This window comes from Gambusia affinis, linkage group LG01 (assembly GCF_019740435.1).
Source record: "Gambusia affinis linkage group LG01, SWU_Gaff_1.0, whole genome shotgun sequence".
Taxonomy (NCBI): domain Eukaryota; kingdom Metazoa; phylum Chordata; class Actinopteri; order Cyprinodontiformes; family Poeciliidae; genus Gambusia; species Gambusia affinis.
Window position 1 is genome coordinate 11,434,186 of NC_057868.1, and position 27,385 is coordinate 11,461,570.

Below are 27,385 nucleotides of genomic sequence, written 5' to 3' on the forward strand. Positions count from 1 at the left end.
CCTTTGTCTTGTCTGTGTTTGAGAGAGCTTCTGTTTGGGATGTGTGGCTGCCATTTCTGTCAATCCCTGCCGGAATCGCTCCCGATTGGACAAAGAAGGCCTGGCGTGTATGATATGACGTCATCACGCACCTTCCCGACCTGTCCTTGAAGTTACGGAGCAGTCAAAATGGTTGCGTACTGGAGACAGGCAGGCCTGAGGTAATAAGATTATGTTAAATTTATTTAGTGGGTGTTTCTCTAGAAACTGTGATATGTACCATAACCTGTCCGTACAAGTAAGAGTATTTTAAGTGTTGTTGTTTCGCCTTTAAATTTTTTCTGTAGTTCAGCTCCATGCTACTAGCCTCAGTTAGCTTTGATGCTTAACCTTCCGATTTGAACAGGTTCTAGTTAGAGTTAGACAGTCAACGAAAATGTTGACTGGCTCTTGTAGGTGCATTTGTAACTTGAAACAGATGGAACTACTTCTCTGGTCATAATTGGGCTTAGCATATGTTTAGCGTTTAGCATTAAGCTAACCGGTGTGTCCTTCATGCAGCTACATCCGCTTCTCCGCTATCTGCGCCAACGCTGTGCGGGCTGCGCTGAAGCCGCAGTTCAAAGGCGAGGCACTGAAGACCGCAGAAGCCAGCGTCAAAGTCATGAAGCCAAAAACAGCATGTAAGTTCATAATAAACAACCTGCTGGAGAGTAGTTCTTTTCATCCTGTTGTTAGGATTAGGCCCACGACGGTGACTATGAGCAGCTTGCAATTTGAAGTCATTGTGAAATCCACATCATTCAATGATGTATTCTACCCACCCAACACTTTTAATTAGCCATTATTAGTATTATTCATGGGCTGTCTGTTGGTACTGAGCAAAACGTTCAGATTTGTTTGACAAATATCATAACATTAAAATGATGCCAAATTCTTGTGTGTAGGTTAAAAGTATATTTTAAGATATGAAATAGTCTTGTAATTTCTCTTTAAATTTAATCTGAAAACTTGACTCATAATTTCTAAAAAGTGCTTCATTAGATTTATTTAAACATATTTGTGCTACAAAATGTCAAGGAAACAACTTTTTTTTAAAAATAAATATTTTAGTCAGTTAATTGACCTGCAATTGTAAATAAAGCAAAAAAATAGTATCTTTTCTCATTATATGGACAGGATAAAATATTTACTAGTACATATATAAAAAAAATTATTGTGTAAAAGGGCAGTATTTCCTTCCAGTAGTCTCAGAATGGTGGTTTGATAGATTAATCACACATAGTAATAAATTTTAAGCTTTAATTTTTTTACAGATTTAATGATTATAGCTTACAAGTAAAGAAAATCCCAAATTTAGTGTCTCAGAAAATTAGAATACTGTGAAAAAGGTTCTTATTGGAAACTCGCTTACTATACTTGAGTGGATGTTCAAAAACAATATCTAGCCCTTTTTATTGATTCAAGGTGTACAACTAATACATTGCTCATCTTTGAAATAAAGTCTCGTCTGTCATCACTTCCAACTAGATTTTCAAGGGGATATGTATTAAAGTCTCTTTCTCCTTTGTTTCCTCCCAGGATGTGAAACTGTGGTGTAAATAGTTCATTTTTTCCCCTGGGTTGTGAGGCCCTGCTGCCCTCCTGTCCTTCAAAACATGGAGAAGAAGAATTCGAAAACATCTTGACGTCACAGTAAACGACTGGGACCTGAATGAAATTGTTCTTTTGCATTTGTAATTAAAAATGAGTACCTTGAATCCTGTTTGCCTCTTTGGTTTTCAGTTGGTGCATGTAGTCAAGAGGTGCAGAATAAGATGCCGAGAGATTTTTGTGTAACAAGTTTTGCTATTTAATATTTAATGAGTGTATATGGACATGTACAGAAATGTGGTATTTACAGAGGCATGAGTGCTTTAATACATTCACTTGTCCAAGTTTGGAGTTTTAACACTAAAGGGATCTGTAATAAATACCATCAAATCCTGAACCCAAAACCATCAGACACACATGCACTGCAAAGTAAACTGTCAGTAGACAGCAACTCTTGACCAATTATTAAGTTGCACAGACAATTGTTAAATACGTAATTTCTAAGTGGCTACCTCAGACATTTGGTTCTGCTGTGAATGCCTCCTGCATGGTTAAAGTCCGATTTGTTCTGTAACATCAGTGACTAGTAGGTCTTCCAGTAGGTCTAACTTTCTCCAGAGTTTTATTAAGCATGGATGAGAAGAAAATTAAGAAATTGGAAAATCCAGCTATTGAAGGTTTCAAGTCAGAATTAAAAATCTTTGTTCACACTTTGCATCAGTTTGTTAGTTTGAGTTTTGTCAGCAAAATCAGTTGAATCTTAACATTCAAACTGGAGAATTTTATTCCATGGAAGTTGTATTGGTGTAGATGTACCATTACAACTCAGGTTATCTGGACATAAGGAATGCTTTATTTTATTTTATCGTTTTTAATCTTACTAAAATAAAACATGTACATTTAATTTTGTGTGAACCAGGAAGATAAGTGCAGCAATCACTGCCTACATTCATCTATGTTTATGTCCGTTACACTAATAGACTGAAACACAAAACATGTTTGTTTTTTTGCTTTAGCCTACTTCAAAAACTTCTACATAAGTTCAGCTGAAATTTAACAAAGACCTAAATATTAGAGCAAAGAATATCCCACAGTACAAGACTACAATATTTTGAATTAGTCTCTTTTTTGGGAAAGGATTGAAGTCCTTATGAAAAAAATATTAAGGACTTTGAGATCATTCTTTTCTGTATTAAGTGCTATTTCAAGTTGGAAAATCTGAAGAAAGGATAGTCTTGCTGCATAGTGTGCTTGGCGGTCCTTACTAACTACTACAACTAATGTCTTTTTGCTTTACCCTAAGACACTAAAAAGTGAGCACTTTTGACCCTAGTAACAGAGAGAGGGCGTCCTGAGTCCTAGCTGTCTTTCTTCTCTCTGGTCATCTTGATCATGGTCTCTGGCGATCGGTAGAGGAAGATGAGTTTCTCGAACAGCGTCTCCTCCAGCTCCATCTCTCCGGTCTCCCGCACCACGAAGATGTCCGTGCACAGCTTCAGGACTCTGTCCACACAGGGCAGCTCCTCAAACATGATGGAGCGAGAGATCCCGTTGAAGAACTCCCGGACGAACTTACCGATGACCAGAACCACCGACATGTACAGGCCGACAATTCTGCAGCCAAGATAGAAAGAAAAAAAAAACAGCCTCAAATTAAGAATCATATGTCATTGTGCTTTGTTTGTTTTAAATCAAAACAACAAACTAATATTGCAATAATATTCAATCATCCAATCTGATAAACACAGCCAAACCAAAGAATCTGGTTAGTTGTTGATGTGCTACCTGATTAATTATACAAATAAACATTGACCAGATTACATTATTGAATGTGTGAAATCTGATTCAACAGATCATTATTTCTCAGCAAATCGGAGCAAAAGTGTCAGTATATTTTTCAGTAAGTCCCACATCTTTTTGTTTTTGCTACCTACCCATGTCCGGCCAGAAAGCCCAGACTTGAAGGGCTGACCTTGTCATTGAACACCACAATCTCTATGTTGTGGCATTTCTGTTCGCTGGAGGTGAGAACCGAGGAGCACTCCTCCACCACCCACCACTGGCCCGCCTCTTTGTCTGACGTGCCGTTGACCTGCTGGAGCTTGATGGACATGGGCCGGAAGAAGGCGAGTCCACGGAGGTCCGAGCGCTCGGATGAGTCTGAGGGAGACGCGCCGAGGAGAAAGTCAAGTTCTAGATTCAAACCAGATTACTATCAAATAAAGTATTGCACCATGTGTTGGCCCAAATCGTGAACTTGAGCAACATTCCCAGGGGCAAAGTATCATTCAAAAATGACCACTACCCCTCTCAGTGCACAGTTGCTTACCTACTGACATCCTGGTTGCCATTTTAGATTCTTGTCCTTTGGGACCTCGTATGTATTTTGGCAGAAGAGAATGAATCATCCTTCAGGAAAGAAGACACAGATAAACACTTTTATTAATAAGTATCTAGATTATGTACTTTGGATCAACATTGTTAGCTTTTTCTTCTTTTGCTCTTTCATTCTCTTTCCTTTGGTTTGTTATTTTGTTTGTATTTCCTTTTAATTCCTGTAAAGCACTTTGTATTGCCTTGTTGCTGAAAATGTGCTATATAGGCTAAATACAATTACCTTTACTGTTTTCTTGCCAAAAAAAGACTGTTTTACTCATATGAATTGTCTTTGTATGCCTGTACTTATAGATATCTTATTATGATGTGTGGAATTTGGCTTTTTGCAGATAAGTTGGTATAATAAATTATCATGACGTAAAGAAGTTTAGGGCTGTACATAACCAATCCAATCTGGTTGTGACCATTTTTTTGCAATCTAACTACAGTGAGAAAAACATCTAAAGTAGTAAAATGAAATGGAGTTTTGGTGGTTATTGAAGCAACAGTAATGCTGGAGTGTCAGGATAACATAAAAGCACCTCAGGCTTGTAAAGTTTCCCTTCAGAACAGCAGTGCAGAGGGCAAAAAGCACCTGAACTCCAGCTGGTTGTGCAGTTAGAGGGACTCACACAGGTTTGTTGCTGTTGCCTTTGAGCATTTGGACAATCCCGTCCCTCAACGCCATGTCGTCAAACTTCACCGTGTGTTCTCCCACCGCCTCGACATTCATTGATATGGACGCATTCCTGAGGAGGAGAGCAACACAAGCAACAAACAGCAATTATCTGTGATTGTATGCAGTTTGGTAACATAAGATGCCGCTTTTATGAACATCTTTAATACCAATTGGTTTCACAGTGGGAAAAGCAACTGTGTGTATTTGCGCGGTCGAACCTGAGCAGTGTCCAGCGTAAACTCATGTATATGTGAGAAGAGTTGCTCAGTTCCTCGATCATTGCTGCTCGACTGGCTGGGCTGATGGTCCAAAGCAGACTGGCATCACTCTTGATTTTAGCGGCAACAATGTCCTCGGCTTCATAATTCATCAGGAACTGCATGGCACCCTGGAACGCGTAGTGAGAGCCAACAGACTTACACCTTCTAATGGGTCTCAATAAATGTCTGGCACTTGAAATGTCAAATTTTATTTTAAAAAAATAAATCAGCCACTGTTAATTTTCAACGTAGACAATCGAATCTAAGCCCTTCAAATGCATTTATGGTTTGATTTGTGCATCTATTCTCACTTCAAACAGGATTAATGTTGTTTGGACAGATGTGCCGAATATCTAAATAAATATTAGATCTGCTTTTTTTATTGTTTAAAATATACTGTTTTCGATGTTGATCACAAAACAGTAAAAACATATGGTACTTCACAGTGGTTATAGTCAGTTTTCTACTGGTTGGTAGAATTTTCCTCTGCTCATCATCCCATGCAGGGGATTTGTTTGATTTTGCAGTAAAGTGAACATGTCTCACTGGATGAGTAGCGTAAACTTTTGTGAGTCGGTTGAATCCGGCTTCGGTGTACGCGACCAAGTTCTGCTCCTGAGCGGTCATGGAGAACAGAGGCTGTAAAAAGACACATCAGACAGAGAAAGACATTAACTACCAACATACGAACGTGCGCGGTACGGGAAAGCCGACTCACGCTTCAAATGAGGCAGTGAAATGATAGCTTCTGAGGTTTTCTGTGACACAGGAAGAGTCTTAGCAGACGCAGCTGGTGCTGACCTCGTATCCTGCAATGCTGAGCTGGATGGAGACGTCTACCGGCTGATTGGTCACTCCGACCGCCGACTGGACCAGAGACATGAAGAGGAGTGGGAACCAGATGATGCTGATCAGGGCAAAGATTATGAAGCCACCCATCCCATATTTGACAACTTTCTTCTTCTTCTGTCCTGGAGGGTGTGGAAATTTCTGGAAAATTGTGTACAGCTGTTTAGCTTCTCCTTATGTAGATTAAAACCTTTACAGACTAATAAATTAAAAAATTCATCACACTATATGAATCTACTAGAATGTATTTGATGTTTCTTTAAAGAGACAAACAATGTCTAATCACTCCAAATAATTGCTTTATGCACTTTTACTAATAACTTCATGTAAGTTTAAATTAGTGCTACCATAGTAGCTGTGACCTACAGTACCTGAAAAAGTATTCATACCACAGAAACTTTTTCACTTTCTGGAATTTTAATGGCAAAATTCGATGAATTTTGTTAGGATTCGTTTGATAGAGCAACAGAAAGCAGAGTGTGATTGTGAAGAGAAAGTTATTTTTTCATTTTTAACAATAATAACCTGATACATATGGAGTCCATATACATCCACCCTCTAAGTGAATGTGTAGAAATTCCTTCACTGCAACTGCAAATCTTTTAACGCATGTCCATCAGGTTTGCACATTTAGAGGCTGAAAGTTTTATCCATCTTTCTTTGCAAAATTAATACAGTTATGCACTACTTTCTGTTGTCCTAGCACACAAAATCCGAATAAATTTTCTGTAAACTTGGAGTTATGTATAGTGTGGCAAGGCGCACCCTCTTACTTTCTCAGACTCTCTCCAGCATTTGAGGATGAATATGTTAGCATAGATGTCTTCAACACAAATCCAGCTGGAGAGAGACAGAGTGGTGTCGGTCCAAACCCAGTCCATCACGGCCCTCAGCTCAGTGAGGAAAGGGACCATCCGAAAGCTGAAAGGAAAGAATCGGGCAGCCATTTAAAAAAGCAAACAGACAAACAAAAAAAAGCAGATATATTTTAAAAGCTACAGTGTCTCTACTTATGCTTGAGGTAACTGCTGAAGGAAATCGTACCCCTGAAAGAGAAAGAGGTTGAGGTAGTTGTAGTTCTTGGTGAGGAAGTTGCCCAGGATGCGGTTTGGGTAGCCGCATTTGATCTGATAGGCAGACAGTCCAAAGTAGATGCACTTCACAAAATACCAAAGCTGAGCAATCGGGTTACTGTTGAACCTCCTGGAGCAGACAGAGATAAGCAGAGACATCAACCATCTGAACGCCGTCTTTTTATTACCAAGCGACAGATTCACTGCTTCTAGCGTCTGAGTTTATTACGACAGAAAAAAACAGATTCAGGGTGTCATAAAGAAAGTGCTATTTATGTCAGTCCAGTCCCTTCCTTTCTTTGCTTTTAAAGTTGTGTCTTTCTCAGGGGTTTGTAAATTCTGAAAGCGATACAAACCCAATCTACACTTCTCAGGTGATTAGCTTACAGGCCTGACTATAGTGCTTAAAATTACTGAATTAATTTATTTTTTCGGCATGGCAGAATTTGAACACCTTATCTTCAACAAAATAAAAGTTGGAAGCAAGAGTTGTAATGTACTGTGGATTTCCTCTTGTCCTCTCAAGTTTGGCATTATAAATAAAATCTCTAATATACACACACGCCCTCTAATATTTGGTGAAATGTCCCTTAGTGAAGCATAACGCTTGTCTATTCGCTATCAAGTTTTTTTTAGAACTCTGAATAAATATTAGATTTAAAATTGGTTGGTTTCCAGCTTTTAAACATAGCCCACAAGTTTATGGCGAAGATTAATCGGCTTTATCCCAGTAAATCAGTTTGAAGAAAAAAAAAAGCTTTAACCTCTCTGTGACTCCGGGGAGGATGAAGAACATCCAGAAGTGTATGCCAAACACCAGCACAACCTGGAAAACACACTTCCCCAGCAGAGACTTCTTCAGGTACAGGGCGCGGTCGACAATCATGGTGCCGAACTGGATGAGCAGCATGACCAGAAAGGCCTCGGGAACCTGGTCTTCTGACAGAGTCTCTGAGATGTCCACTGAGGAAGAGTATTTCTAAAGAGGAGACAGAAACTGGGTGATGTCCCACACAGAATCCTGCGTAATCCTAACCGCATGCGGTAGAAAGTTGCGTTTATGTGTGTACCCCAAAGGCCCCGTATCCATATATGGTCACGATGAAATTGACGACATCAATAAGAAACATGAGGGCGTAGACGTCACACACGGGGCTGTAGTCAGGGTGGATGATGTCATAGAAGAACTGCCTGATGGGGAGATAGATGTGAAGAGCTCTGAAATAGAGAGAGAGAGAAACGTCACACTTCGCTCTGCTCCAAAACTCTGCCTCATAAAAATAAGTACATATTTAGATAAACTCGCACACCTCAGTGTCAGTACAAATGTACTTTGGTGGGTTTTAAATGACAGACCAAGATTGTGAGTAGGAAGGAGAAATATAGTTTTCAAATATTTTCCAAATAAAAATCTGAAAAGTGTGGCATGCATTTGTTTTCATCCGTATTCACCTAACTGTGATCTCAGCTTCCCCGTCCATCTTGATACCCACAGCATGCTGCTGCCACCACTAAGTTTAGTAAGGGGGGTTGTGTCTTCATGGTCATATCCCGTGTTACTTTTCATCCATGCATTGAAAGGAGAAAAAGGTCAAATCTAATCATGGTGTGTAAAAATTCATATTTGGAACTTGTGCACTCTGTGTACGGGTATCAAATTAAAATCAAATGAATGCAAATGCTTGCCACAACTTTCAGATTTTTTTTTGAAAATACATGTGAAGATATTTAGATATTCATTTTCATAGACTGAATAATGAAGAGCTACTTTGTTTTGGCCGATCCAAGGTTTCCCCCAGAAAAGCCCGGTGGTTGGGCCCTGGGGCAGTCAGTCACCCAGCGGCCCGTTGTGTTTTTGACTTGAAAAAATGTTTAAGGTTGACAGAAAATTTTAGAACATCACTAAAATCTGAGCATGTCGTAAAATAAAAGCAGTTTTTCAATGCGACTAAACCTCCGGACTACAAGTAGTGAACAAAGTGAGAATATCTTTTGAAAAGCCCCACAGAGAAACAACGTACACTTCTATGCAGGCGGTTTTGGCCTGCAGCATCGTCTCTCTGATATGCTGTCTGATCCTCTGCTTCCTGGACAGAGGAGCGGTGCGACGCTGCGCCCTCTTCTTCTTGCTCCGCTGCCTCTTTGGTTTCCCCTCTCCAATGCAAAAAAAAAAAAAAAACAATCAAAGAAAACTTACATAAATAAACCTTTAGACGTGTTTGTGGTAAATGACAGCTTACAGGCAAAATGTATGTTTCTCACCAACAGATTCTTCAGATTCACTTTGCTTTTGTCTGCAGAAGATGGAGGTGGTGGAGGCCTGAATGGGGAGGAACTTCAGCCGGCGCAACGATTTCTCCTTGCACCCCGTCTTATCCACTCCGGTCATCTTCTTCTTGTCCACTTTCTTCTTCAGCTTCTTGAAGAAGTCAGGCATCTCCACCTCCTTGTTGTCCCACAGCCCGTGGCACTGCGGGTTTGCGGAGAGGCATGAGAACTACCCAGCTCACCGGCGTCGACGCCGTCAGACGGGGCTATTTAAGCTAAAAGATGGACTTACCTTCAGAATAGATCGATGGAAGAACAGAGCAAGCAGCTGGATGAGGTCGAACAGGACGTAGCCATCCTTCTTTTCCACGCCGATGATGTTTGGCAGGGCAAAGGGCCGGTCTGCGTTGATTCCTCTGTAAGCAGACGTGGTCCAGGGGAAGAAACCGAACTGGAAAAAGTACTTGACTACGACTGTAAGCTGGGACAGAGAGAAGAGACGAATCCAAACGGGTTGTTATTAGCCTATTAAAGGCAGAATTTCAGGAATACTGATAAGCAGGGCTTTGAGAAAGCATTTCAACTTTCATATAGCGCTAAGTAGCGACCACCTTCAATGCATTTTATTTTAGAGAGCAACACAAAACAGAGCATAATTGTGCCAAAGAAGTTGTTGGTTTTCAACCAAATAAAACTTAGTACCAAAAACTGTCTTCAGAAGAAACATCTGAAGTAAATAGGAGTCTGCCTGTGTCATTTAATCACAGCATAAATCCAGCTGGTGTGAAAAGACCTCAGACGTTTGATAGAGAACATTATAGAACAAAGAGCACAAAGATAATCAACAAATACATTCAAGTATCAATCTCAATTAAAATTGACGTCACAATTACGCTCTAATTTGTGCGGGTTCGTCACCTGAAATCCCAATAAAACACACTGAAGTTTGTGATAAAGTGAAAAAAGGCGCTGTATGCTCATTTTAAAAATCTAATTTACTAATATATCATGAAGGTCACAGTGCTCACTTTACATGTTCGCAGCCGATGCAGCGACCTACCTCCGTGTAGATTATAGCCGTCATCCAGAAGCGTTTGGTCGGCCGCGGCACTGACAGCATGGCCCAGAGGAATATCAGAATGGGCAGGATGAGTGAGAGGAACGATGCCGACACGATGTGGTTGAGGATGATGACAAAGTAGCACAGCATCTCTGACTTGGACACCATGGTGTTGTAGAGAGCGAAGAGCAGCTTCACTGGCCGCGGCAACTTCTTGAAGAACTTATCGGACTCTGAGATCTCCTCGTTTTCAAACATGCTGCGGGGCCAGAGAAGAGGAGGCAGGAAGAAGAGAAAGTCTTCGTGTTATGTAGCAGACAAGCAAACGGTTTGATTTTGCCTCTAATTTTGCTTTTGACTGGTTGTTGCGTGCACTGACTTGTTCAGCAGCAGCTCGCTGGCTGTGAGGTTCCTGGTTTCCTGAGTCAGAGGTGCAGGAGACGCGAGACTTTTTTCTTCCTCACTCTGTTGGTTATTTATTGATGAACACTCCACATATCTGGGGTATCCGCCCTCTTCTCTCTGCTGCGGTTTTTCATCCAACTCATCTTTCTCCAGGTCTGGATGATCTCCATCTTCTGCCTTTTGGTCCTGATCCGATTTTTCACTAACCTCTTCGTCCTTCTCGACGTCCTCATCTTGCTTTGGGTCGTCGTGCTGATGGTCATCATCTTCTTGGCTTTACAAAAAAATAAGAAGAAAAACCAAACTTTCCACCAAGTCACAACAATACAACGGGGTATTACGGCTATATTAAAAAAATATGATAAATAAATAAATAAATAAATAAATAAATAAATAAATAAATAAATAAAGAAATAAATAAATAAATAAAATTACGAGACTAAATTGATTAAATTAAGAAATATTATGGGACTAAAGTTATAGAATTTGAAAATAAACATGGCCCTAATACTTATGATTATAAGTTAGTTCTGAATAAAAATAAGAAGTACAATATAACATGAGACTAAAATCATACAATGAAAATCATACATAAAATTTAAGATCTCCCAAATATATTAACTTATACTTCCATTCCCTCTTGCTAATATTAGAGGTTACCCTGTGGCAAAACTTTAAACACGAGTGTTTACAGTTTTTTAGTGTAGCAAGACTTTGAAATGCTGATGAAATCATACATAAAATTTGAGATCTCCCAAATATATTAGCTTATACTTCCCTTCCCTCTTGCTAAATTGAGGAGATCTAGTCTTTCATCAGCCTCCGTCGGAGCAGGGAAGCGGGTGGGGAGAACGGAGGCTCATCCAGCTCCTCTTGCGTTGGCTGTCGGGAGCCCAGCATCGTCTCTTCTGTCATACAGCTGAAGATGATCAGGAACCAAGTGGGGTTAGACAGAGGCTTTCCTCTTCTTCATTTTTTTTAAAGTTTAAAACCAAGAGAAGCAGATGTATAAGATTAAGACTGTGTCCAGAGGTCACCTGTCAAAGCTGCTGCCCGCGGACATTTTGGAGGCCTGGCTCTTTAGTTTCTCATAGACGTGACGTGAGGAGAGAACCGGAGGCGGGGTCGGAGGAGGAGAGAGCGCGTCCAGACCTTCCTCAGATGACAACGTGTTTTGACGGGATATCCAGGTTTCGTAAAACTGCTTCACGCTCTCCTGACTCACTTCTTTTCCCTGCAAAGATACCGATAGAGTTTGTTCTTCCGTTCTACAGCACAAAGTTTGAAGTTAGATAACTTCCAGGTGGGACAAAAATTGTTTTCTCACTTTTACAGTCATCAGGTTGATGTTTTGTCATCTCACCTTCTTTTGCTGCTGGTTGAGCAACGCTCGCTCCAGTCGCAGCACTTTGGAAATGTCCAGGCTGTCTTTGCAGAAGTCATTCAGGCTGTCCGTCAAATCGTCAAGCAGGGACTGCAGAAACAGCCAGCTGAACTTCAGCGTGTTCAGGACACGCTGCAGGATGTTTTCTGCAGGATGCGAACGAGACGTGGGCATGATTCGGTGTTTGACTATTCACTGTTTGAATTTAACAACAGAGGTATATAAAAAAAATATGACACCAACGCCCCTCACAGGTGTGCTCACCTCTTTCTTCTTCTCCCTCTTCCGCCACAGTGTTTTCATCGAGTTCATCCTCACTGGAATCGGCTCTGTCGATGCCTGAAAAATATGTAGTTTTTATCTCTATTTATTTTTTCATCCAGTCTTTTGGTTATTGTGGCTTTTTTTGTCTCACCCTGCTGCTTCCGTAGTTCTGTCTTGGCCCTCTTCTTCTCCTCTTTCTTTATATTTTTCTTTTCTGTATTTAAATCCTTCAGAGCCGATTTGGAGCTGGTAGTCCAGGCATTATACGCCCACTGGAACATAAACATGGAGGTTACTGAGATACTTTATGTTTCCTTTCATCAGAAAAATTATCCGCTGATCTGTCAGTGTGTGACAGCCTGAAAAATTTAATTTAACAAAATCGTTCTGCTTTATCTATTTACCTGAAAAGCTGATTTCTTCTTTGGTGGTTCCTCTCCGTCTTTCATCTCTGTAACTTCTTCTTCTTCTTCCTCGCTGTCGCTCTCAAACAGGTGGTAGCCACAGTTGTTCTCCACTGTGCTCAGTACCAAAGTCAGAAGTGTCATTAAGCAGGGGAAACCCCTCTGAATAAAGAAATGTAACTCTAAAAAAAACTCTGCAACCAGACAAAAACAAAACTCCATACATATGTTTTATTTTAAGATTCGGGCTAAGAAGGAAAAAAAAAGTAAAGATATTTGAGAATTTTACAATGTATTTTACAAACAACATGCATGCCCTTTCATTTTGTGCACACTTTGTCGCATCCTTCAATGTTTTTTATATAGATTCTGTTAGAGTTTTATATGAGACACCAATACAAAGTAGAAGATAATTATGAAGCGGGAAAAAAAAAAATCATATTTTTGCTGTATCTGACATTTTTTCTTCCACAATCTCCCTATGAACTCTGACCGGCTTCCCTTCTCCCTCCTGAAGAAAGGCACCCCATAGCATGATGCTGCCACTGTCATGTTTCACTGTGGGAATATGCCACCTGCAGGATGATGTGCAGCATTTCACACCGCAGTGTTTTAAATGCTGACCACAAAATAAGATTTTGATCTAAGTTTTAAAAACAGAACTTCTTTCAACAATAACTTTCTGCTTCCCACTCATCAGTAAAGGTCCCTCTGTTTACCAATTAGGTGACTTTTGAATGTTGCATTGGATTTTGTTTAGTGGTATCAAACTGTCCCTACACTTAGCAAGTTTTGTTACATTGTGTTGGTGTCTCACATAAAACCGCAAAACAAATATGTTAAATTTACTGAAATGATGGTGAAGTCTGTGGCTGTAAAGTGACCAAATGTGGAAACGTTCAGGAGGTTTCAGATGGATTTCGCCGCTCACCTCCAGGCCGAGAGACCCAAGGCTTCCACCATTTTCCTGCATCTTTCTTTTCGTTCTCCTCACCTCCTGCAAATAAACAGTCCATTCTGGTTATTTGCTCATATTTTACCAGTAAGAGTAAAGACAGATGGTCAAAACGAAACAGATTGAATCCCCCGACTTTAAACCTGAGTAACACACTACTCAGATTTTGCTGCACTTGCGTTGCCTGGAATGAATCGTGGGAACAAACAAGCAACTTAAAAAGTCCAGTTTAGAACCAATAGAAAAGATTTAAAATTTTCGTTTTGGATTCAGCTAAAAAAAAAATTAATAAAAATCATCTACTTAGTTGACTTATCTGAAACTGGATCTAATATGGATTTAGATATTTCCAGTAGACTTTATCCCCATGGTAACACAGACAACTATCCTTTTACAGGCTAAAATATGTAAGCAAGCAGCACCTGATGCCGTCTGCTCCGGATCTGCTGGCAGTTCCGCTCTGTCCGACGCAGCAGGAGTTGGCTTCTGTTTGGATTTAATCTTCTCCATCCTACAGAGAGAGTGGGGAAAAAAAAGAAGTTTATACCCCCTCGTTACTCTTTCACGAGAAGATAAAAATGAAAGTGGGGAGGAAATAAGCCAGTCATCATCATATACTGCATCCATTAAGTGATTGATAGACTTTTCCTGTTCAGGCTTACTGTCTCTTGAGTGCCTCGACAGATTTCTTCTCCATCTCCAATCTGGCTGCAACCAGCTTTTTCACTTTGGCCTCAAACAGCTCAGCGCCCCTTAGAGAGATAAACAGAAATTAACACCAATTAACTGTTGCTGGCGTCATTTACTTGTGTGTGTGTGTGTGTGTGTGTGTTTTTTTTTTACTGGCTTGAAAGATTATTGTGGATTTTTAATAGTTCTTTTCTACACCTTATTAGAGGAAAATAGCTGGTTTTCTGAGGTTCACACATTGATGAATCATATTTCTGATTTAGATTACTTTAGATGAAGCTAATACACACAGTTAATAATTTTTTGTTTGTTTCACTTTTTCTTTTTCATCAGGTTGTAGTAAAACCCAGTGTTACGTTATCAGTTGTATCTTACAATGGGGACCAGCAAACTGTAGTAATTACTTATATATTAACAGGCTGCTTTAAAAAACAGGAATGTCAGGCTTTTTTGTATAATAAACATTATAATGAACCTATTAAAGTATCAAGCGCCTCTTGTATGCTTAAACATTGCAAATGTCTCCATAAAAGTTTCATTAGTAACTGGAAGTCAGACCTCGATGCCAATATCTTAGCGGACTTGAGATCCGACACCACGTAGAGGAAATAGTAGCTGAGGAAGACCCTCCTCTGTGCCAGCAGCACGGTGAAGCATATCGCATCCCAGACAATGCCGGCCTCGCCCTCTGGCAGCTCGCACTCATCAGTAGGCTCAGCTGAGACGCACAGAGACAGAAATCATTTTTACAGACTCTGAATGTCGTCTCAAGGCACAAACAGGCTCAATTCATTACCAAATGTGTGTTAAGTACAGTTGTATTTAATGAAGTGGAATGTCTGAGGCTGTTGGAGTAGAAGCACATTTTTAAAAGAACAGCATTCAAGCTTTTCATTAAAAGTCTGTTTTATTTTAAACGTTAAAATATCCCAAACTATTTCGGTGTTAAATATGGTAAAGGAATTAATTAACAAAAATGTCTGATATATTTTGTACGACTCAGACTTAACACCGGGGTGAAGGTTTACTTTCCAGAAGGTAAGTGACCTGACACACACCCGAGCAAACCAGCCGCTAATGCCGAGAACCACCAACACACCAGTAGGGAACGCGATGCATCACGTTAGAAATAAATCTCATTAAAATACAGTTTGCAACATAAAAAAGTGTGGAGGGGAAAAAAAAAACAGCTATGAAAATGTGAGCAGGCCACTGTACTTGTTAATGCATAATTACGGCAAACACTTACGAACATCGTAGCCTTTGATGGTGCAGAACATGCTGAAGGCCTGAATTAACCAGCAGCTGTTCTTCAACAGGCTGTCCAGATACGCACAAGCGCCAAGCTGACGGAAACAAATGAATGGGTCAAAACCGGTTGACGAATCCGAGAACAAGGAGCTGCCTGTCTGAAATTATTCGGTGCCGTACCGATTTTGTCTTTCAAGGATGGAACCCCTTGTGTTTGTGCCGTGTCGCCACTTACAGACAGGAGGTTCTTCATGGCGATCACGAAGCAGGTGTAGGCGATGAGCCAGTCCCACAGGCGAAGAATGTATCTGACAGGCTGCATCAGGACGCTGCCGCCAAACAGCATGAAGTAAAAACAGGCCACCAGGTAGCCGAGGCAGAAGATGTTGATCCGCGTGGTGCCTGTGATGAAGATGAGGCAGAGGACCAGCCAGAAGAAGTAGCTGAAAACAAACACCTTCACCATGTCCAGGTAGGACCTGGAGACAAAACAGAGACATGTATGTTTTTCATTTGAAAAAAGCTAGAAAGTTGTCATTAGATGATCTAAAATTGATCACAAGTATCCTAAAAAAAAATAAAAAATAAAATGATCATGTTTAATGTCACACATCCAAACGTCAGTTAAGTTACTGCATAAATCGGTCAGGATGCATCACCTGAATTTTGATAAGCTCCTAGGAGAAAATCGCTACAACCAAACAGGATAAAAAATTACCACACACAAAAACAACTACATGGGCAAATAATTAAATAGTGCAATACTACTTAAAGTGTTTGAAAAATTAAAGCCTAAATGACAGGATTGTTGTCAAATGCAAAACGTAAAAACATTTTGTATTCTAGTCAGAGCATAAAAATAAAGTACAAGAATAGAAACGCATAATATATCAGGACTATTTTTGTATTTTCGCCAGTAATTAGTAACTATTTAAGTTCAATACTGTTTATGTACTGCTGTGCATAAAGTATGTAGAAGAAGAATAAAATCTAAATCTGCAGACTCTTAAGTGAAGCAGCGAAGGCAACTTTCTGCAAATAAAGTTATCAGCATAGAGTGCCAGAAAACATTTATTATCACCCTGGTAACGGTGTGTAAACAAGTCTGAAGCCTCTGAGCTCCATGCACATTCAGCAAACTGAAAAATATTACTAAGCTGCAGCAAAGAGTAGTTAGAAAGTCTCAGATTTAACCATCAGATACTGTCTCCTAACCAGCTATTGTCAAGTAAGGAGAAGAAGATTGCAAAGCAACACTTTGATTCAATATTGGTGGCAAAGCACAATGTCAAAGACAAGAAAAAACACACACAAAATATATTAAAATTATTCCAACTTGATTTTGCTTCAGCTAATAACTGACATCATGGATACAGAATGAGGCGTCATTCTTAAAAGACTCACAAGACGTCACAAAATAACAACGCCGACCTGCAGTGAAGGAAGTTGTTGACTGGTACGAACTGGTTGAAGGAACACGGATCCAAATTGCGGCTGATCTCCACGTTGTCTCCAGCCAGAAGTCGCACGGCGGCTCGGTTCTCCTCCACAAAAACCTGCCACTGCAGAGACGAGCAGAGCAGCAGAAGGTGGTCGTCTGCAGGGAGACAGACAGAGATGGAGGTCAGAAGTTGGCGCCTAAAAACACAGGAGCAAAATAAAGAAACGAGAAGCCAAGATCCACTCACAGAAGATAAAGGAAGGATTGGGTCTCATTGCAAAGTCTGGCAGGTAAAACCACTTTATGACGTTAGAGGTCAAAGGGTGAGCTGCAGTTCTCCAGGGGTAATCTGCCAAAACATGCAAGAAGAAATTAATTCGATTATGGCTGATGTAGTCACATGCATGAAATTATATCAGAGTAAAAGAAAACCGATGACAAATTTCCTGCAATGTTTCAACGTAATGCTAGTGTACCCTCAGCATTACGTTGGGTCCTCTGTGTTTCAGTCTGTGTATCGCTGAGTTTCTTAGTTTTTCCATTTCATGTTATGTTGTAGGTGTACATTTTCATGATTCATGTGTGCAACTAAAGTTCATAAAACTCTACGCTGTTTTAAAAGTCTGTAAATAGAAACCCAGAATCAACATTAAGAATTATAAACATGTAGGTGCAATAACGGGTTCACAGTTTACTTTTTAAACATGTGTTTTAAAGCTTGCATTTTAGACACATAAGCAGTAGTGTAACTGCTTGGTTTCTTTAATTATTTGACCTGACCAAAAGTAGAGATAAAATCAAGCTGTTTGGCTAAATCCGGCATATTTATATAATGAGCGACCAAAGTTGTTTAATACATACTGTCTCCTTTAGATAAAGTAAAGGACTTTCGAATTCAGATTATTATTATTATTTATTCATTTTTTAAAAAATAAAACCACAGCAGAAATGTCTTTTACTCTGTCATGTTTGAAAGCAGGTGTCCGAGAGCTGGATAAAAACCAAAGCTAATTCAAATCAAACTGAACACATTTGCGTACCGACGCAGAGAGCAGGAGGGATGCCGATGCAGAGCAGATACTGGAACACCATGAGCCCGGCTGTAAAGCAGCAGTATTTGGGCCAAACCTCTCCTATGGCCTTCCTGCGGCGGCGAGACAACACGGCCATCAAAGCGCCGGAGTGAAGCAAAGCGTAGAAGTCCATCCTCTGACCGATCACGTTCACCGCAATGATCAAACTGATCTAAGGAATAAGTGTGAGCACAGTGAAAGAAGTCAGACAAATTCAGGTAAGTGAAGACAGCAAAGGGCACTTTAGAAACTTTAAAAGCAGCACCTCCAGTCCAAATTTGTAGAAGCCAAAGTTGATGAAGTATTTGGCGCAGGGCAGGACGCCGTGGTCCAGCTGCTGCCTTGTGATGAACTGGAAGATGATGCTGAAGGGAGGAGGCTTCAGGTCGTTACGGAGACGAAAGTAGAGCTGGTGGCGATGGACAGTCGCCTCGAAAACAAGCAACCCGAGTACCATCAAATGGTTCTACAACGTGGACAAAACAACCCAAGTCCGTCAAAAGAAACTTCCATTTTCAAAGTTTATCCTTTCTGCTTTTGAAAACACATTGGCATTAATATTCTTTGTTTGTTTGTTTGTTTGTTTAACTTTAAGGTAGAAAAACATTAAGGAATTTAGCAGAAAGCAGATTTCATCGTACCCTGAGGCAGGGCAGGATTCTCCCCTCGCACTTCTGCAGAGCTCCGCACCAGTAGACCGGGTCAACAGGTTCGACGTAGAGAACGGACCGCCGGAGCAGCTCCATCAGGTTTCCCCTCAAATCTGCTCCATCGTCCAGCCCAGAACTATTGGAGGCCAGTAAGCCCTAAAACCCCAACATCGAGTTCGAAAACGTAAAGCAAGATAAGTATTAAGACGCAAGAAAGCTGATTTTTGAAGAGGTTTACCTTGACATTTTTTAAATACATAAAACTGCAAAGTTGTATGTATTCTTGTCCTGATTATCCCTATCATATATTACAATTTAGTAAACAGATCAAATAAATAAATAAAAATTAAAAAATGGAAAAATGCAGAAAACACGTCAAAAGGTAAAAGGTTTTAAACTGGTTGTGAAACTTTGACTCAGTCGTCACGTCTCCAGGCTTTCTGGAGGTCCATTATTTCCTTGAGAATGCACAGATTAAATAAAACAATTTAATCTGAATGTTAAATCCTCACAAAAGAGGACTCTGATCCGTGCCCAACTGAAAGCCGAGAAAGTGGACGAGAGAAGGTCGGAAAGACCGAAATGAACTTGAGGTGAGCTCACGGCGGTGCAGTTGGAGGAGTAATCCAGAGGTTTGATCACTTTGAGCTGGTAAAACATCTTGCAGACCACCATGACGCAGGCCCACACCGCCGAGATGCTGGAGGCCAGCGGGCGCAGTCGTGGGAACGGAAGCGCAAACACCCACAGGACCAGGAACAGGAAGTTCATCAGGGAAACCTATAAAGATGAAATCCGTCAAATCAATCTTTGTTCACAGCTACAAACTTCGATTTCGTTTAGATTTTATGTGATAGATCAAGAAAAAGTGGTGCGTATAAGTCTACATAGTCGGGTAAATGAAGATTAAGTGAAGCTTTTTCTACAAATTTAAATCTGAAAAGTGTGGGGTGCATTTGAATCTAGCCTCCTTTGTGAAGATTATCCAAAATGAAATTCAGAGGAACCATTTGTGTTACTTTGAATCTCAGCATGATTACAGCAGTGAAAGGCCATGCATCATTTTCCATCCACTTCACAATTACTCACTACTTTTGTTGGCCTGTCATGTAAAATCTCAATGTGAAACATTAAGACTTCTAATTGACAAGGAATAAAATTATAAAATGTGAAGACATTTAAAATATTATATCCAGGTGCTGTATATAAGGCTGTGTCTGAACTGAGCAGATAAGAGTTTGACTAAAGCTGGAAACAAGCTGAACATCCAACCTCTTGAAGTGACACCCAGATGATGCCAGAAGACACGATTTTCAGGCTGTGGAGCTCCATGAGTCTCCAGCTCAGCTCCTGGACCCGGCGGAGTGAAGACACCGCCTGGATAATGAGCAGGCTCGCCCGGTCCACGATCGTGACCCACTTGTCCTCCGGGCTGGTTGGCACAGTTTCTAACAGAGAAACGGATCGCAGATGGAGTCGTTCGAGACGATTCGAATGCATTAAGACTAAAACGCTAAGAGAGACATTTTGTCCTGGCTCTCTTTCAGCCAATAAAATCTGAATTAAAATAAATTACCCCATTAAACCGCAGCAGCTACTAAGAAGTTTAGAGAGACCTGTGTACGACTGATAAATAAAACAGACTGCAGCTCTGACAGCTGATATACGCTTAAAGAAAAGAATGCTGCTGGAAACTGTGACCCGACCTTCACAAAGATAAGTTTTAAGTTGATTTTTTTTAAATACAGGAGATCATTTACCTTCGTCTGCTGCCTCCTGCTGCTCCTCTGCAGTCCAGACACCCTCTGCTTTCTCAGAGGGTGTCTGGACTCCGATGTCGTCCAGAGTTTCCTGACTTCTACTATTATCTGTCTGCTCCTTGACAAGCCTGTCAAAACCCAGAGCACGTGCTCTTAGAGAAGCACATTTCTTCTCAACACATTGGGTCTGGCTAAATTTAGTCAATAATGTATTTATTTAGGAAGTTAAACAGTAGCAACTCCTTGGTAATAACTGACAAAATGAAATATTGTGTATCAAAAACGATTTAAAAGATAAATTAATTCAGAAGTCAAAAGTCAGGATCTGAAGGAAAGACGTACCTTTTCTGTAACTTTTCAATGTTTTCTTTAATACTGGAAAGGAAATGGCAGCATTTCATTAAATGACGCCCGTGCAAAATGACCTGATTGTTTTTGTTTATTTCTCGAATCATTTCTAAAAATTATGCAGTATTCATTTTACACTCTACAGTCACAAATAAGTTCTAATCAGTGAATTCAGAACTGTACCACATTTTCTCAAAAGTCTCTCGTCGGAACAATTTTTTCCAAAGAACGTCGCTTTACAACTCAGCTTTAAGAGATTGAAAGTGTAAAACAAAAGGTGCAAGTAACAAATAAACTTTTTTTTTTTTAAAAAGTGGGTATGGGTGAAATTATGAACATGGTGTCGATTTAAAACACATTACTGCCATAAACATTTTAAAGTTGTAGACTTTAGCAACATTTGTTTGACTTGACTGGTCATAAAGAAATCTGCTCCTACACATTATTTTTCAGAGGTTTTGTGGACTTATGGCTTTTATTTGCAGTAATCAGACGGGAAACAGGAAGAGAGAAAAGGAGGAGCTGTCAAAGCAGCAAACGACTTCAGGTTGGGAATCAAACTCTGGACGTCGGCGTTGAGCGTTAATAGCCTCCAAACCTGCTCTACCGCTTCACCAGCAGCTCCACTGGCTTTTATGCTAGACATGAAAAACAGCATGCAAATTGTGATTCTTAAGTACAGCAGGACATTTAGGAGGAAATTAAGAAGGTTCTTACAAGTCTGCAATCATATTGACTGAATTCTTGAGTTCTTCCTGTCTGGAGGAGAGATAACAGGTCGTTAGATGAACCCACAGGCAGGAGGCGGTCAGACTGATCAAAAAAGGTGATTAGGCTCAACTGGTTACATGCATTACATCTTATGGGTCCCAGGTCACCCCAAGATTTTAACATTCAAAAAGCAATGGCTATAGAAGCGCGTTTAAAATGTTTTCATGTTGGTTTGGTTAGTGTAACTGTGCGCAGTGTACAGTTACAAGCACATTGCCATGTTCTACATGGCAAATGTAAAACAACACTTGACATCGTAGACTTGCAAAGAGCCACTTAGTCTTATAATTTTTGTAAAACGGTCCAGATCAGCAGGTCTTCAGTAGCTTAGTTTTGGACCAGTTTTAAATCTTTATTATTATTATTATTATTATTATTATTATTATTATTATTATTATTATTATTATTATTATTATTATTATTATTATTATTATTATTATTATTATTATTATTATTATTATTATTATTATTATTATTATCTCATACAGCAGCCACCAACCCGAATTAAAAGGAGGAAGCCAATATGCAAGAAAAACATTTTGAAAACCTTCAAAAAGCTCGGTGAATGATGTCTCAAGATTAAAAGAGGGTCTGGTGCTTTAATGGATTCAAAGCATTTGCGCCGTCCGGTGTTTGGTCTAAATTGCGTCCCATTCCAGTCTCACCTGCTAGTCTCCCGAACAGGTACGTTCTCCAGGTCAGTTAGAGCGAGGAAGTCAGAGTTGAAGTAATGCAGCTGGAGGATACAAGCCAGCAGGAAGACAGCAGGGAGCAGAATACGAGCAAACAGCTCCACTGTGCTGTACCTCTCCAGACCCAGGTCACGGAGTCTGGGGAAGAAAGAGGGAGATGAATTAAAAAAAATAAAAAATAATTCTGGATCCCATACAAGTGCTTTAAAAAAAGTGAGATTCACCCTTCCTCTGACATGCCCATGATCTGTCTGAACAGGGCAGAAACACTCCGAAACTGATACATGTAGATGGCTATCAGCACCAGCATGGAGTAACCCACCACCACCGCCCAGAACGTCTTCAGAACCCGACGCCAAATATCGTACCGCATCTGAGGGAAGAGAATATAAAACGTAAAAAAAGTGAGAAAAGCTTTTGTTTTCTTGAAGTGGAAATGACATAATACAAAGTTTTTTGGGGGGGGTTTGTTGTTTAATTTTTTTTTTGCAAATAGAAACCTCAAATGTGTGGCATGCAGAGTTTGCAGCTGCAATTTCCTTAAGTGGAGGCTCTCAATACCAAGGCTCTCAATAACTCGTTCACACGTGCAAGTTATTTTGTACAAGGGGCAGACGTGAAAATAAAAACAGTGTATTACTTTCCTCCTCCTTTACTTTGTGTAGGTCCATAAAAATACCAATAAAACACATTAAAGTTTGTGGCCATAATGTCGCAAAAGTGTGAAAATAGTTCAAGGGGTGATTGTTATTTTGAAAGCACCGTAAGTGCATATAAGTGCAGAGCTCAAGGGCTTCCTGTGAGGAAACACACGAGAACATCGTAACTGATTGCTCTGCCGGTCCTTCCCCCTCTGTGTGAGTATGTAAAACACCAGGTTGTTGCTGATGTTGTTCAAATGGAGAAATAACATTGTCTCATGTAATCTCCACAGCCATTAAGGCCTTCCAGTAATGCCTTCCGCTGTCTCTCTAAAAGGTCAGCAGAAATATAATAGCGGGAAGGAAAACGAGTAAAACTATGGCAAAAAAATAAAAAATAAAAACATGGTTGCGTACGAGCCTGACAGTCATAATCGATACTTTTAGCTGAAAAATGGCAGAGAAGATTGGTTCAGAGGCTGTATGTGTGTGTGTGTGGGTGTGTGTGTGTGTGTGTGTGTGTGTGTGTGTGTGTGTGTCCTCAGGGGTTCAAGCAGAACCCCTGAAAAAACAAAAAAAACTAGATGATTCACTGATGTCAGCTCAAATGTCTGTTTAAGTTTAAAACTAAAAGCACCATGACTTTGACTTTATTGGCCTCTATAGGTTAACATTTCCCTTGATGCAGCATGTCCATCTTTTATCTAAACCATTTTGTGTGGATTCAATAAATCTGACCAGATGTAGTAGTCTATTTAACTCAGGAGCTGTACAATGAGCAGGTTTTCCCACACTTCCTTTTAAACACAATAGAAAATTAGATAGCTTTAAAACAAAACAAAAATGTTGTACATCACTTATACGCAGACATAGTTTAATTAAGTTCTTTGCTGTTTATTCCATATCAAGCAGACTTTGATTTGCCATTTAATTACTGATTCAGCTGAATATTTTATAGAGATATTTTATATAGATAAACAAATAAAAGTGACATTGCCAAGAAAAAAAGAAGAAAAGAAAAATGCAACCCAATTTGAGGCAGCAACTTTTCCAGAAACCACTGCCAACAATTGATTGCTCTACTTTACAATCAGACATTTGGATCTACCAACAGGTACTTTGGCCCAGTCTTCCCAAAGAAACTGCTCAAGCTGGTTCTGGTTCTAAGGCCGCCTTCTCCACACTAGTTTTCAAAAATTTCCTGACTTGAACATAAACCTGATAGGAGATCACACTGGGCTCACTATAATTTGATCTGCAGCAGTAAGACTGCCACAGCGGCCCACACACAATAAATGCAGCAAGTGAACCAGTGCTACAGCATTTATATTTTAATACAAGTCCTACTCAAACAGCACAGCAATGACCATATCGAAATATGTAATTTAATGCAGCACAACGCAAACATTTTGTCTCCGCTGATGAAGATCCCTTCACTTGAGGACGCAGGGTCATTCTGTACCAATTAATTTAATCTGACAGGTAAAAAACTCCAAAAATGTGACAGGATGTGACATATCATGACATATCCCTCCAATACATCCACTTAACCTGCTGGTCAATATGTTAACACACATGGAAGTTCCTTCTGAACACGTTTAATGTCTGATGAAACACTTGAAAGCGGGTAAGGTTAAACATTTGGTATGAACCATGACTGCAACGCAAGGATTATTTGTCCGTTTAGGGGTGCCACCAAACTACTGTTGCATACGTTTGCAAAATAAACAACAAATACTCAGTTTCAATTTCTATTCAGTTACACTGCCATGTTATAAATCAACATGTGTAATCATTAGGCAAATACTTTTCATTCAACCACTTCAACAACGCCATATTTAAATGCAAAGCACTTCAGGCCAACAATAGGATGCTGTTCAAAATCATTTCCATGTATTTTTACAGTACAGTATCTTATAAATTAGAACAGGCTGCTAAATTAAACAATGACATTAATATACTGAATTAAATAATAATGATAATGATTCACCAAATAATAAAATATACTAACCTGGTATAGAACCACACACAGGAGGAAGAGGACGATGTAGAGGATTTTGTACACAACCACCTGATCAAGCGAAAAATAATCTAAGTTTAACTGGATATTTATACAGACCAAACGTTTGGACACACTTTCTAATTGAATTCAATGAAAAGGTGTGTCCAAACTTTTGGTCTGTACTGTATATAGGGCATTCATCTGCTACTCTGAAACATCTATTAATTTGTTTATAGATTATAGAGCACAACATTGAAAGAAATACAGCATGTCTACATTTTCCTTCAGAGAATTATTTAGACACTTTGTTGTCAACATAATGGCAAAATGAAATGTATCAATAGTAGGGAAAAAAATAGGATCAACAAATCATTTGCATAATGAATTAATTACTCACCTTTCCAGAGAAGCTTACTATGAAGAACATGGAGCAGCAAAACAGGATCCAGTATTTGATGAGAAGCCCTTTGACCCCTGAGATCAGCATCCCTACCAGAGGTGACGGCGGGCTTTCCTCCGCTCCGATGGAGGAAATCAAAAAGAAGTAAAAGACAAAAGGGGAAAAGGAAAGAAAAAGGATAAATATTTGCGAGAACTACAACAAACTAAACAGAATGATGTGAGGGTGAACTTTTTTATATGTCTCATTTCTGTCCAAAAAAGACACTGAGAGAAGCAATTTAACACATTTACGTGGGACGGCTGTAATGTCTTCAAGAGATTCCTTCTTCATGATCTGTTCCTCCTTTCTTTCCTTCAGCTGCTGGCGAAACATCACCCAGAAGCTGAAGGTGTAGAAGACCTGCAGAAGAAGAAGGCAGCGAATCATGAGCAGAAACTCCAGGATTTATTGTCCGGGTTCAGATATTTTTCAGGCATCCGCGGCAGAAAAGCTGTGAAGTCAGAACCAACCTCCTAATACTTTTAATTTTACAAGAGTATTTAGAACAATGTTCCATTAAGAGAAAGGTTTATGCTGGATTAAGGGAGTTTAAAACATCCAATTTCACATTAGGATGTTGCCAAAACTTTAGACACATTGTTGCACATTTTTGTTTTTGTATTTCAGGTTTACTACAAATATATTAGCAAAAGTGTTGGGTTCCGTAACGTAGAGTAAATTCATCTAATACTGAAGGAAATCTTGTCATTTCTGCAAAACTTCAACATAAAGAATAGATGTTTGTCATCGTTTTTCCATTTTAGGCTGATGGATCTCATGAGTCATGACTCACCTTGGCTCCCAGGTGGACACCAGGTGCAGGATGGTAGCTGCTCAGGTCAAAGTCCACTATCACTGCTGGGGGCAGCCCTGGATACAGCTCGGCTCGGCTCAAACGCAGCCCGCTCAGGAAGCCCAGCACCACCAGGACAGTGCCGTAGGCGGCAAGGAAAGGGGCGGACATCATGGCGTACCGCCGGCGATCTCGCATCATCCAGATGAAGCAGGACCACACCAGCAGGGCGAAGGTCAGCCAGTTGTTGTAAGTTATACTCCACACCTAAATGGTAAAGGAATCAGGTTGTTTGAAAAGTTTTACAGCAGATTTTTTTCCCCCTCAGATTTACCTCAGCAACTTCTAACAGTGAGCATGTTCCTTTATCGCTTGAACACATTAAAAAGAGAGAGAAATACCCTATTATTGATCAGATCTGAGACAATTAGCAAATCCCACTGGTTTTCTTAGTTACATTGAGAACATGCCCGGACTCCAGACACAAATTAAACACACCATAACTTATGGACAAGTCATGGAAAGCAGCTATTTTCTTACAGTCATTTCCTAACTTATGGAGATCAACACACATCTGCCTGATTAAAATTGAAGAGTGTCTAAAACAGAGTGATATTTAAACCATGAGAAAACTGGAAATCATAGATAACTACCTGGACATCTCTAGACACTCTGATCAGCTGGAAAAGTAAAGGATTATAAAACATCGTCTGTCATACTGTTTCCATTGGAATGTCTTACAGGTAGAAAATATTGGTGAATGTGGGATTTTGTGAAAAACAATAATTTCTTAATGTGGAAATTAAATGACCCAAATCATGTAGCCTAGCTTATTAGTTAAGACTTAGCAATTCATCAACAGGACAAAATGTGACTTTTTTTTTTTTTACTCTTTAAAAGTTGTTTTTTTTTTATGTCCTTCATTGATTTTGAACCAAACCTAATTTGCTCAGACTTTTGTAGTTTTTCTTTGCTACATTATGGTTCGTTAACAGCAATGAAATTCAAAGACGAAGAGTACAAGAGTGATTAATTATTAGTTCTTACCTAAACACAATTTTATTTGCATTAATTTTGTCCAATGCCATTCTCTGCAGCTCTGGTAGTGGACTAGTTTGCTTACTCATTACGGACTGAGCAGTCTAATGCAAAGTGCTCACGCAATTAATTCACAATTTCTCCCAGTGGCTTTCCAGTTCCATTCCCACTGATCTGTTTGAGTCCCACTGTGGGACCACTAAAACAATTACAGCTCTGTAACAACTGCAGGTTGTCTTACTAT

General features: G+C 39.8%; 2 protein-coding genes across 2 annotated transcripts in view; one reads left to right on the forward strand and one right to left on the reverse strand.

The window, feature by feature from the left end:
• Positions 1 to 56: 56 nt before the first annotated feature.
• Positions 57 to 1,739, forward strand: atp5f1e (ATP synthase F1 subunit epsilon). The gene is made up of 3 exons (XM_044132101.1): positions 57 to 200; positions 541 to 662; positions 1,561 to 1,739. Coding segments are annotated over exons 1-3 (156 nt in total). The 5' UTR covers positions 57 to 168; the 3' UTR covers positions 1,563 to 1,739.
• A 124-nt stretch (positions 1,740 to 1,863) lies between these two features.
• si:dkey-11f4.7 (piezo-type mechanosensitive ion channel component 2) overlaps positions 1,864 to 27,385 on the reverse strand; it is a 39,548-nt gene continuing 14,026 nt past the window's right edge. Inside the window, exons 11-54 of the mRNA XM_044130119.1 lie at positions 26,104 to 26,370; positions 25,562 to 25,670; positions 25,266 to 25,387; positions 24,878 to 24,937; positions 22,450 to 22,598; positions 22,199 to 22,363; positions 21,480 to 21,521; positions 20,757 to 20,789; positions 20,415 to 20,542; positions 19,927 to 20,102; positions 19,258 to 19,434; positions 18,646 to 18,810; positions 18,270 to 18,470; positions 17,972 to 18,176; positions 17,179 to 17,280; positions 16,922 to 17,087; positions 15,726 to 15,969; positions 15,489 to 15,585; positions 14,798 to 14,957; positions 14,212 to 14,301; positions 13,972 to 14,060; positions 13,526 to 13,591; positions 12,595 to 12,707; positions 12,342 to 12,462; positions 12,191 to 12,265; positions 11,906 to 12,072; positions 11,580 to 11,776; positions 11,348 to 11,461; positions 10,517 to 10,816; positions 10,138 to 10,396; positions 9,370 to 9,558; positions 9,072 to 9,279; positions 8,831 to 8,963; positions 7,880 to 8,027; positions 7,574 to 7,788; positions 6,781 to 6,939; positions 6,510 to 6,657; positions 5,689 to 5,877; positions 5,434 to 5,526; positions 4,846 to 5,015; positions 4,581 to 4,697; positions 3,902 to 3,981; positions 3,507 to 3,732; positions 1,864 to 3,186 (exon numbers count right to left, since the gene is read on the reverse strand). Of these exons, the coding sequence (XP_043986054.1) occupies positions 2,931 to 3,186; positions 3,507 to 3,732; positions 3,902 to 3,981; positions 4,581 to 4,697; positions 4,846 to 5,015; positions 5,434 to 5,526; positions 5,689 to 5,877; positions 6,510 to 6,657; positions 6,781 to 6,939; positions 7,574 to 7,788; positions 7,880 to 8,027; positions 8,831 to 8,963; positions 9,072 to 9,279; positions 9,370 to 9,558; positions 10,138 to 10,396; positions 10,517 to 10,816; positions 11,348 to 11,461; positions 11,580 to 11,776; positions 11,906 to 12,072; positions 12,191 to 12,265; positions 12,342 to 12,462; positions 12,595 to 12,707; positions 13,526 to 13,591; positions 13,972 to 14,060; positions 14,212 to 14,301; positions 14,798 to 14,957; positions 15,489 to 15,585; positions 15,726 to 15,969; positions 16,922 to 17,087; positions 17,179 to 17,280; positions 17,972 to 18,176; positions 18,270 to 18,470; positions 18,646 to 18,810; positions 19,258 to 19,434; positions 19,927 to 20,102; positions 20,415 to 20,542; positions 20,757 to 20,789; positions 21,480 to 21,521; positions 22,199 to 22,363; positions 22,450 to 22,598; positions 24,878 to 24,937; positions 25,266 to 25,387; positions 25,562 to 25,670; positions 26,104 to 26,370 (6,690 nt within the window). The 3' untranslated portion in view covers positions 1,864 to 2,930. The remainder of the gene's footprint in view (positions 3,187 to 3,506; positions 3,733 to 3,901; positions 3,982 to 4,580; positions 4,698 to 4,845; positions 5,016 to 5,433; positions 5,527 to 5,688; positions 5,878 to 6,509; positions 6,658 to 6,780; positions 6,940 to 7,573; positions 7,789 to 7,879; positions 8,028 to 8,830; positions 8,964 to 9,071; positions 9,280 to 9,369; positions 9,559 to 10,137; positions 10,397 to 10,516; positions 10,817 to 11,347; positions 11,462 to 11,579; positions 11,777 to 11,905; positions 12,073 to 12,190; positions 12,266 to 12,341; positions 12,463 to 12,594; positions 12,708 to 13,525; positions 13,592 to 13,971; positions 14,061 to 14,211; positions 14,302 to 14,797; positions 14,958 to 15,488; positions 15,586 to 15,725; positions 15,970 to 16,921; positions 17,088 to 17,178; positions 17,281 to 17,971; positions 18,177 to 18,269; positions 18,471 to 18,645; positions 18,811 to 19,257; positions 19,435 to 19,926; positions 20,103 to 20,414; positions 20,543 to 20,756; positions 20,790 to 21,479; positions 21,522 to 22,198; positions 22,364 to 22,449; positions 22,599 to 24,877; positions 24,938 to 25,265; positions 25,388 to 25,561; positions 25,671 to 26,103; positions 26,371 to 27,385) is intronic.

Coding starts and splice junctions, on each gene's coding strand:
- atp5f1e (XM_044132101.1), top strand. CDS start 169: ATGGTTGCGTACTGGAGACAGGCAGGCCTGAG. Junction 201..540: donor TGGAGACAGGCAGGCCTGAG/GTAATAAGATTA, acceptor TCCTTCATGCAG/CTACATCCGCTTCTCCGCTA.